At 53.1% G+C, this 10,595-nt stretch overlaps 3 protein-coding genes across 3 annotated transcripts; 1 reads left to right on the forward strand and 2 right to left on the reverse strand.

Annotated features, from left to right (window-relative positions):
• Positions 1-1,077: 1,077 nt before the first annotated feature.
• On the reverse strand, positions 1,078-2,815 carry SMAC4_03874 (uncharacterized protein; the record flags this gene model as incomplete). The annotated part of the gene is made up of 1 exon (XM_003347728.2): positions 1,078-2,815. One exon carries the CDS (start codon positions 2,813-2,815, stop codon positions 1,217-1,219), a length of 1,599 nt encoding a protein of 532 aa, XP_003347776.1. The 3' UTR covers positions 1,078-1,216.
• A 584-nt stretch (positions 2,816-3,399) lies between these two features.
• SMAC4_03873 (uncharacterized protein) lies at positions 3,400-5,944 on the reverse strand (the record flags this gene model as incomplete). The annotated part of the gene is made up of 1 exon (XM_003347727.2): positions 3,400-5,944. Exon 1 carries the CDS (start codon positions 5,689-5,691, stop codon positions 3,400-3,402), a length of 2,292 nt encoding a protein of 763 aa, XP_003347775.2. The 5' UTR covers positions 5,692-5,944.
• Positions 5,945-7,250: 1,306 nt separating this feature from the next.
• SMAC4_03871 (uncharacterized protein) lies at positions 7,251-10,000 on the forward strand. Its single transcript, XM_003347725.2, has one exon. It carries the CDS (start codon positions 7,517-7,519, stop codon positions 9,971-9,973), a length of 2,457 nt encoding a protein of 818 aa, XP_003347773.1. The 5' UTR covers positions 7,251-7,516; the 3' UTR covers positions 9,974-10,000.
• The last annotated feature ends 595 nt before the right edge of the window (positions 10,001-10,595 follow it).

Genomic DNA, 10,595 nt, shown 5'->3' on the forward strand with positions numbered 1-10,595 from the left:
CTTGAGACACCAAAAATGAGACGCAAGTGATAATAAATCGAAGATAAGTACGAAAGTGGAAGCCAACACATACATGAATAGACAGGAAGGGGTCATTACATGCAATGATGGCAGATGAGAAATGGAAGATCAGAGACAAGATGGAACCTGGATACTCAAGGATCTGACAATCAAGTTTTCCCCATGGATTGAGGTACACCTGCCAGATATATGGAAGAAAGTTGAAACATCATGAGTGAAAGGCAAAGGTGATGTTGTTGGAGCAATCGATTACCGATGTTGACCAAGCTCTTATGTTATCGCAACACCGGCGGAGGATTGGGATTGCACTAACCGCCTGTTGTCCCTACATTGCTAAGCATCCAGCAATCTTGTCACCTTCAGCCCAAAAATACACTAATAGCACGTTAGTGTATCAAGTTCCTGTGCAGCAATAACGCTATAACACTCGGCATTAACTTACAGTGTTATTTCCCCATTCCCTGTGCATGTCCACATTCCACAATAGACCCCCGTCTCGAGGATGGACATGAATTTAACACGCCTTTCATGTAAATTAGTCTTTGACGAACTATGATGATTCTAAGAAAACCCAATGTTTTACCATTCCGCAGTCCCTCATTGGTCATCCCAGGAGAAGAAGATACGGAATTCGACGAGTGTCCGTCCCCTTTGCCGCTTTCACTCTCAGGACGCCGTATTGTCAAGACTCGAGAACTGAGCTGGGCTGATCAGGCTGCCGTGACATGAGAGCTACACACTTTCCGCCGGCATGGAACAGATCTTCACCAACCATCATCATATCTTGCCTAGAGGAAGTTGTGGTTTACCGGATACCCGACACTCAAGATGCTCCTGCCGCGAGAGAAAAAGAAGAAAAACAAGAAAAAAAAGAAAGAAAAAACTTTTGAAGAAAAAGAAGAAAAATGGGAAAGGGGCACGAAAGAGAAAGACGAGGGGAAAGAAACCTAACATCTGTATCAATAATGTGAAGGAACCATCACCGATAGACACTTGCTCTCTCCAAGTGACAATCTTTTGTACAAAATTCTCAAAGGGGGTATTAACTTTTCCACACCACCTCTACATCTACATCTACATCCACATCAAGATCCAAGTCTATCTCTATCCTGACAAAACGCTGATCTTACAAACCCCCCAAAATCCACAGGCCACAGCCACAGCCACAGCTCAATCCAGGTCTACCTATGATAACTTACTCTCCCTTCTCCTTCCACTTCCACTCCGCCTTCCTATGCAAGAAATAATCCTTGCTCTGGATACTCTTCCAAATGCCATAAAACCCACCAACCGGCTTCGTAGCCAACAACCAATGTCTCTGCTTCTTGCCCGCCTTATCGGCGTCCACATGGATCTTATCCCACACCGTCGGCAGATGTTCAGCATTATATTTCTTCCGTAGCGCATCATACCACGCCTTGCCCCCGTACATCTTCCAGAACTTTTCTTGTTGATAGTAAGTGTGCGCATAAAACCACTTCATGCCGCCCAGTTCGTGCACTTTTTCTTCCAGCTCGATGTTCTTGGCCACAAACTCGGCAGGCTTGTCGGGACCCCATCCCCACACGCCGATGTTGAGCATCATGCTATCTTGCTTGCTTTCGTCGGCAGGACCAAGGGAGGTGCCAGGGCGCGTGGTGTGCGGGTGGAAAGTAGGCGGCGCGCGACGCTTCAGGGGACAGAGCCACAGGGGCCAGATACCGAGAGAAGAAGAGGTGTAGTTGACAAATTCCTCCGACGTCTCAAAGGGCATGGCGATGTCTTGCACCACGAACCGCGCGGACTCGCCCGAGCCGTGCAAGGCGCGGTACATCATGCGGGTGTGCAAAAAGTCGTCGAGAAACCAGCGCGTGAGGCGGTTGAAGGGGACCCAGGAGAAGTACTGGAAGGCGGCGGCGCCGACCCAGAATCCGCCCCGGTCGTAGCGGAAGAGGTACTCGGCTAGGGGGACGTAGTCTGTCGCCTTCTCAGAAGTGAGGGTCTTCTCTTGACAGTGCAGATAGAACCACGGGTCCCAGGCTCCGCTGAAGGTTTGCGGCTTGGCGAGATCCGAAGGCAACTCGTTGACGAGTTTTCCCGTGACCACCACGCCGTGGTCTTTGCTGAAGAGGATGCCGTCTACGTAGTCGTTATCCCCCTTCTGGGTTTCTTCGCGGACCATGCGGATTGCTTCGGCGACGCTGCTGGCGCGCTTGTACTCTGTCTTGACGTACTTCTTGGCTTCCATCAACTGGACTTCCAAAAGGGTGGTGGTGCCAAGGGTACCGACCGCACCAGCTGCTCCTCTGAACAAATCCCCCTTTTCAACCTCCACGGCTGCACCCTTCGCCTCGGCTTTGGCGATATCCGGATTCCTCACTTTGACAACCTCGCCGTCACCAAGAACCATCTCCACCTCCCTAACCGTATCATCAAAAAACCCATGTCTGAAAGAACTAGACTCTCCTGCGGTTCCAGCGAAACCTCCACCGGCCGTGATACCAGGAAATTCCATGATGATAGGCGGGACAAGTCCATGCGGCAACGTGGCTTCCACAAGCTTATCCATGGGCACGTTGGGCTCTACCAGCGCCGTCTTGGTGGTCTTGTCTACTGAAAGGACATTGTTGAGAGAAGAGATGTCGACGAATTTGGTGTTACCCTTTTGCGTGGGTGGGCGCGTCGAGTTGGTGGAGCCGTGGAAGATGCGGTAGGGAAGGCGGGAGGCGTAGAAGGAGGAGATTTGGGAGGAGAGGCGGGTTACGGTTGTGGCGTGGCGCTCGAGGGCGGCGGCGATGGTGTTGGCGCCGGTCATGGTGGTGGTGGGTAGCCCGGATGGAGGCTTGAGGTTTTGTGGTGAGTCGGATGAAGATGGGAAGTGGTGAGGACCTCACTTCATGGGGGCGCTGTGGTCACTGACTCTGGGTGCTGGACCGGATGGGAGTTGTGAGGACCTGAGACCACGGACGCTGTGAGACCCGAGGTGAGGTGAAGTCGGGAATTTTGTGGACCGCGGACCGCGGATGAGTGAAATTCGGACCCCCGGCCGGGCGATGCCGTAATGAGCGGGGACAAGCTACGGCTCGGCGCTGCGGGAACGGAACAGGGGGGTTGTGTAAACAGTGGAAATGTGGAGATTTACAGGGCACACGGGGCTCTGTAAGCTTGGCATTTCAGGGCATCATCACCTAACAACGTTTTCTTCTGTCCAAAAACATCAAAATTCCCGTCATCATTAACCAAGTGGAAATAAAACTCCAAAACGCCATCGCGATGCATCGCTTGCTAGCTTTTGTCCCATATCCAATATCCACATGTATATCCCATGTCCCATATCCAAACCATGAACATAAGCACAAGGGTATCAAACTCCAGTCCCTCTGACAGTCTCACAAACACTCACAAAAACCCGAACCTCCTCCCCTTATCCAACCACTCCTCAATCAACACCTCCCCCTTCACCGCCTTCTTCGCCATCCTATGATTCGCATCCAAATGATCCCAAAAGTCTCCTCTTGTATCAAACCCTTCGACCATTTCTTCATTTCCTTCCTGCTCATGCCCCATCTCCCCCTCTCTCTGGCCATCATCATGCTTATGAGTATGCGGATTCATCTCACACCCTTCATGCCAACAAAAGTATCTAACCCCCAGCGCAAACGTCTCCCACCTGCTCGTCGCACTTCTCAGCCTCCTTTTGCGCACCAACATCTCCGCGTATTTCCTTAGTGACGTACTCTGCTCGCCGTTATTAGCCGACACCCAGCGTTCCGTGGCTTCTTCGATTTCTTTGAGGTGGTTCCTGCGGCGAAGGAATGGAAGGGATGAAACGACTGGCGACAAGGAGAGGGGGGAGACTTGGAAGCGGCGGTAGTGGTGGTATAAATGCCCTTTTTGTTTTTTGAGTTCTTCTTCTGCGGGTGAGGGGGTGGAGGGTGTCTCTGGGGAAGATGTTGGTGCATCGTTGGAATTAGAAGTGAAAGGTTGAACGAACGTCTCGTAAAACCAAGCGTTATGTTCATCTGTGCCCAGAGACAAAAGCAAGTCGATGGGTGGGTCGTAGTTGCAGGGGAGGGTAGGGGCGGAAGGGTCGACGCCGAGAAGGGAGGATATCTCCTTGAGCACTGGCAATGTCGGGTCGCGGATCTCCTTGCTGCCGTCGACGAATTGGCCGATGGCGGGAAGTTTGAAGGGCTTGAATTGTGAAGAGTCCGAGGGGGTGGTGATGGCCTTGGCGACTTCGGGGATCGAAGGGACTTTGCCTTCTTCGTCGGAGTCGTCGGCTACGAGAACTTCTTCGTAGGTGCAGAAGGCGTAGGGGTGGCGCTCGGTGGGGGACTCGGAGTCGATCTCGCTGCACCAGGCGAGGGTCTGACATTGGAAGGAGTTCTTCTTGAAAGAAATGGACGAGGCGGGACTGGAGGTGGTGGTTGTGGTTGCGGTAGTTATGCTCGAGCGGGAATGGGAATCGTTGCTGTTGTTCGTCCCTCTCCTTTGGGTCCGGGTCTTGGGGGAGACCTCCTCGGTATCACTGGCGACAGCTCTCGAAGTGGCGACAGTCCCAGTCCCAATCCCAGCAGTCCCCGTCAAATCAGTACTAGTAGCACTAAACCTCGAGAACGTCTCAAACCAGGCTCTACTCTTCTTCGTCGGCCACGTCGTCCGTCTCTTATCCCTCTCCTTCTCATCCCTGCCCCCAAATAACGGAATCTCAAACCTTCCCAACCCCGGAAAACTGATCACCTTCCGTCTCTTTTCCGCCTTCTCCATACTCTCTCTCACAATTCCTCCTCCTCCTCCATCTCGATCCGCCCTCCCATCCCCAACATCCACCTCCTGCCCCTCATCCATCTCCACAAACAACTGCGGCAACGCCGCGACCCTCCCACCACTGCCCCCCCTAAACTCCTCCACACACCCCTCCACCGTCCTACCCATAACCCCCAGCATGATCGCAATCAATCCGCCCACGCTCGTACCAGCGATATAATCGAAATAGTGAGCTGGGAGGTACTCCCCGCGTCTCAACACCTCCTCGGGAACCTCAACCTTTAAATCCCCAACCTTTATCCTCCCCTCGCGAAACTTCACAGCCAGCTCCGACTCCGGATTCTCCGTGCCCGGGCCATAGAGATATTCATCAAATTCGGTGAAGTAATAGTTGTCGTTACCCGTGGGGTCGGCAGAGGAAAACGCGGGTGGAGAAAGCGAGGTTTCGATGGCGGCTACTTCGCGCATTAGGCTGCGCAGGAGGATTAAGGAGGAGTAGCCTTTGATTCCGCCGCCGTCGAGGGTGAGGATGTTTCGGGTTGCCCAGGGCGTGGTGGTTACGCGGAGCCGGGCGGAGAGGGAGGAGTGTAACGTTTGGGCGATTTTGAGGGTGGAGGCGGTGTGGGCTATGGGGTTTGCGGCGAGGTTGGGTTCGGGTTTGGTGTCATCGGTTGTGGTGTCATTGTTCGCGGCTGGGTCTGGAGGAATAGAGGATGTGGTGGTGTTTTCAGGCTCGGGTTCTGGCTCGGCGATAGACACGCGGTTGGATATTCGCCGGACGTTTGGCGGACGGTTTACGGAACGGAGGGCCGAGTGGCTTGTGTTGAGGGCAGGAGGACGGGGCCGTTCCCGTTCACGTGATGGTGAGTCTGAGGAGTGTTGCTCTTGTCGGCGGCGAGGGTTGACAGCCTCGTCTGTCATTTTGTTCGGCGTTCTTTACAGTGAGTCAATCTTCACTGTGTCACGACCTTTGGTTTTCAATGATGCCTAGCTGACAATTGCTAGGTAGCTTGCTTGCGCACTCGCTTGTAGCGAGTTGAAGATAATGTTCGTTCGTTGCTCTATGAGCAAAGACGGGAAGTCGCGATGGACTTTTTGTGCCTGATTGATCGCCTCGAGATCGCCAACTGAACTTCAAAATCAAGGAGGAAGTTGAGCGGCGCCGCGGGCTGAAGGTTTATAGGCTCTGAAGGCAACCGCTCACTCTCACTGGTCACGCCTCTACTCCTCAAACAGAAAGATGACCCCCCGTTTGAGGTGTCACTCGTTGATTTGGGTGGCTCGACTGGGCGAATTTCTTGGAACTTGGTCCGGCCCCCTAATTCTCGTGCAGCCATTGGCCTCCCCGTTTTGCGGACCATGGACACCATGCGACGGCAAGCCCCCCTGTATTTCCCAGCATCACCAGCCGCTTTTTAGTGGTTGTAGGTGGCTGAAGCTGTCACACGTCCAGCGGAACGGATGACAAGCTTCGCTGAGAATGGTCCCTGAACGGAAATAGTTACAGTCGAGGGTACAGAAGGGAGTGGCGAGTGATCCAGGCCGTCGGGAATCAGCAATGAAGCGCAGCGTCTGACAAAACATTCCAGATCGTTCCCTTCCTCCTATCCCCTTGTAGTGTACTAAGATGGAAAACTTGGATTTAGGAAGCATTCTCCGTGGTCCGTGGTCCGTACGACGGCAGACCGTTGTGGCTGTGAGGTCATCAAGCTCACCAGCGCTCACATGTTGCTTGTTCGTTATACGATACGATCGGGATGTTTGATGCGGGCGGGCGGGCAGGCAGTTCGCTAGGCCATCAGACAGGCTATCTAGATCTTCGGTTGTCGCTAGAAGTGACATCCCGACGATAGCCTCCTTTCTGTTTGTAAGCTCCCAAGAGCCTGTGTTTGCTCCTTACTTCTCACCGGAATCAGTGATGAATGCGCGGCGGTGCTGGCTAGTTACAGTGAGACCGAGCCGAACGCTTAGTAGAGGTAGTCGGACCTCGGCGCCGTGACTCAGTTACCGTAGGCGCAGCCATCCCACCCGCAAGCGACTGAAGATGAAATAAATCTCACGATCTCAACATAGAGAGGAGATTCATTGCTGCTGCACCTGGCCACTGGCCAACAATCTGGGCAATGAGCAATGAGCAATCGGAAGAGGACAAGAGGACAAGAGGTGGGTAAGGCTACTTTCGAGGCAGTGCCAAACTGCCAAAGGTTAGCATCTGATACCTCTACCGAAAAGAAAGACAACGTGTGAAAGTTATCGGGAGTGATTTGTAGCAGCAGATGATGATGATGCTATCCGCGGAAGAGGGGAAAGCTAATGCGACTATGCTGGTGGGAGGCCTGAAGATCAATCGACACCATAGCTCACGATGATTGGTCAGGTGGGTGGCCGATTGGGCCGTGGGCGCCATTCAGCGATTGAGAAGCCAAACGGGACGGAGGTCGGAGGGGTAGACGATGATGCCGTCAGCCTTCAGCCCTGCACGAAACTACCTGGTAGGCAAAGTGCTGAGTTAGGCTTCAGTCTCTGCCTGTCTATAGGTAGAACCTGCGGTTTTTTCCATCTTGTCACCATTCTCGGTGACATCTGGAATTGTCACTGTTTCCCATTGTCAGCAATTATCGCACGTCTTGGCGCTTACTTCGTTACGGTGAAGTCAAGCGATTTCGACTGCACCTTCTCACCTTCTCACCTTGTTGGGCAGCCAGAAGTCTCCAATCACTCACCTTACCCGTATGCGACAGTCACAATGGACCCCCTCTCCGCCCTCGAGCTCACCCAAGTAGTCTTCGACAACACCGTCCGGCTCTTCAAGTTCCTCTCCGCGCTGGTCGACTTCCCCAAGGAGTGTGAGAAGTACCGTCTCCAGCTGATAATCGAGTACAACCGCGTGTTAGCATGGGCGAAGGCTGTTGGGCTTATTGATTCTGTTTCCCCCTCGTCCAGTGAGAAGGAAAATGGGAAGAAAAATGGAGCAGAAGAAGAAAAGAAGAATATCGCCACCTTGGCGTCTACCCTCAACACCAATGCCACGGAACTGATCCTTATCTTGTCAAGGATCCAGTGGTTGTTGGCGGAGTTTAGGGAGCTGAATGAACGGTATGGGAATGAGTTGATTCCTGATGAAGTGGTTGGTGTGAAGGGGAACAAGAAGGAGGATGGAAAGAAGGAGAAAGAGAAGGACGATAAGGACAAGGGAGGAGAGGATAAGAAGGGGAGAGTATGGAAGCCGATGGAGAGGTCTAAGCCGAAGGAGGTGTTGAAAGGGAGTGGGACTGATGTCCACGAAGCAAAGCATGAGAAGAGCGCCTCTTCCTCTTCTTCATCCGACGACAAGACGCCCCAAGCAAAACCTCCACAGCTCAAAACAGAAACATCCCTCCTCCAAATCTCCTCCCTCGCCCTCTCCTACGACCAGTCCACCAAACTCTCACTCACTCCTCTCTCCAAAGAAGAAGATTCCCACCGCCGCGGCACCAACCACATCCGCCGTTTCTTGCAGCACACCAAAGACGTAATCGCCCACCCCGTCCGCGTCCGGTGGGTGATGGTCGACCAGGAAGCCTTTGAAGCTTTGCTTCTCGACCTGCACTCGCTCACGGAACGCCTGCACGAGCTAATGAGGAATCATCATCAGGCCAAGATGGACGACATTGTCGCCAAGACTTACCGGGAGATGATCTTGGCGAGGAACGGGATTGGGGAGTTGCAGGATATGGTGTTGGCTTTGGGACGGATGGTGGAGGGGATGGTTGATGAGGATAGTGATGAGGACGACTATTATGGAGCAGATGGGGAGGATGATGACGAGGAGGAGAATGAGGATGGGATATCCCGAGTTACTCGGGAAAGAAGGAGGAGAAGGAGGGCGGTGAATGAGGTGAGAGATCTGGTGCGGTTGAAGAAAATGGCGAAGTTGTCGGAGGAGATGTTGAGGACGCTTCATGATCCGGCCAAGTCAGGTGGTCCCGAGATGGAGTTGGACATGGAAATTACAGTCATGCGGTTCGGTGGGAAAGACGGCCGGAAGGACTTCTTGGAGATTTTTGAGCTGGACGAGCCCGAGGGTGTTGATCCCAGTCTCATCTCGCGACCGCTTGGGTACCTCTGCGTGGACAGACCTGACGGGACTGGGACAGATAATCTACCGGTCTGGATTGAGTGGAAGACCATGGGCGACTATCCAGAGGGCTCAGTCAAGGAGCGTGAGTCGTACTTGCGAACGCTCACCATAGCCCAGATGCTGGGTCTTCCCAAGCCGGTGTCGCTCCACGTCCCCGAGTGCATCGGCTTCTTGGATGATCGTGATGCGTTTGGCACGGAGAGATATGGCTTGATCTTCATGCACCCCGAGGAAGCAAATTGGAACAGTTTCGACCTGGTCTCGCTTTACGACGTGCTGGGTATTGATGCCCTTAAGCCGAGCATCTCGCAGCGTGTTGACCTGGCTCTGAAGCTTTGCTCTACGGTTCTCAACCTACATGCGGTTAACTGGCTGCATAAGGGGGTGCTCAGTGTCAATGTCATCCTCTGGTTTCGCCGGTTTCTGCCACTTCGTGGCCTCGAAGGATCTGATGTAGATAGTCGTGGGTTGGCGCATCAAAGATTCTGGGATGATGCATCAGAGCCGCTTCTTTCAGGCTTTGAATACTCCCGACCGGAAAACAGCCAGACAACGGCGCGCAGCCTTGATACAGCTTGGGATCTGTATCGCTGGCCTGCGATTCAACGGGAACACCCAACTGATCAGAACTCACGCAAGACGTACGACTTGTACAGTCTCGGCCTGATGCTGCTGGAAATTGGACATTGGCAGCCACTTGACGAGATTCTGCACCTGAGAGTCAGAGATCACGAGGCAAAGATGAGGAAAGAGATGGACGCCATGAAAGGAGAAATTAAAGCGAGAGAAAAGCCGTCGGTCTCTTTGGATGAGTCCAAGAGGGTGAGAGCGTGGCTACTCGAAGAGCGAGTGAGGCAAGAATATTTCACCGAAGCCGTCAACCCCAATCCCTTGCGAGAACTTCGCAACACCATGGGAGACAGGTACTGGAGAGCCGTGAAGAGGTGCCTGTGGGCTCACGGCGAGAAGGGATTTGGTGTGGAAGATCTTCCAGACCAGTCGACCGACTCGGAGGTTGGCATTCGCTTGCAGGAGGCGTTTACCAAGTATGTCATTGAGGAATTGCAGGCTGTTAGAGTTTGATGGGTGCTCAAGCGTTCAGAAACGTAACGATATTATGATCTGATGAATAGAGATATTGATCTGTCGTGGAATCCAGAGTGTGCGATCATGTTTTTAAAATAACAGAAGCCGAAGCATGGAATTGATTGAGACTGTCGCTAATCAAGAGAAAGATTGCAGGGAAGGGAATGCTTCACAAAATCCGGAATGAATACGGGATTCACTGGCCGGTCGGTTACGACAGCCACTGTTTCGTGTGAACCCGTACTTCCGGGACGAGCTGACTCCGATATCCGGGACGGATGACCCACAAATCCGGCACTCCGGTCCCGGCCATACTCGGAGGTGATCCGGACGAGACACAGTCACTTGAGCGTTACTTTCTTCCCATTTGTCCTCAAAACCGGTCGCCTGTTTCTCATAGGCCGTTTCGATGTCCATCCTCGTGCCATGATACCCAACCGGTAACATACCCTCAGGTTTGACTGGTTCACTGATGGCTAGTGAGATGGTGATGCACACTCGAGGCACAGAAACGGCATCCGAAGCGTGGTGTTTTCCGCCATCCTCATTGGATAAAACTGGGCGGAGGCCTCAATTTCCCCACTTTATGCCGCCCAGAGATGCACTGGTACGTACCTTT

This window comes from Sordaria macrospora, chromosome 7 (genome assembly GCF_033870435.1).
Source record: "Sordaria macrospora chromosome 7, complete sequence".
In the NCBI taxonomy this organism is placed as follows: domain Eukaryota; kingdom Fungi; phylum Ascomycota; class Sordariomycetes; order Sordariales; family Sordariaceae; genus Sordaria; species Sordaria macrospora.

Coding starts and splice junctions, on each gene's coding strand:
- SMAC4_03871 (XM_003347725.2), top strand. CDS start 7,517: ATGGACCCCCTCTCCGCCCTCGAGCTCACCCAAGTAGTCTTCGACAAC.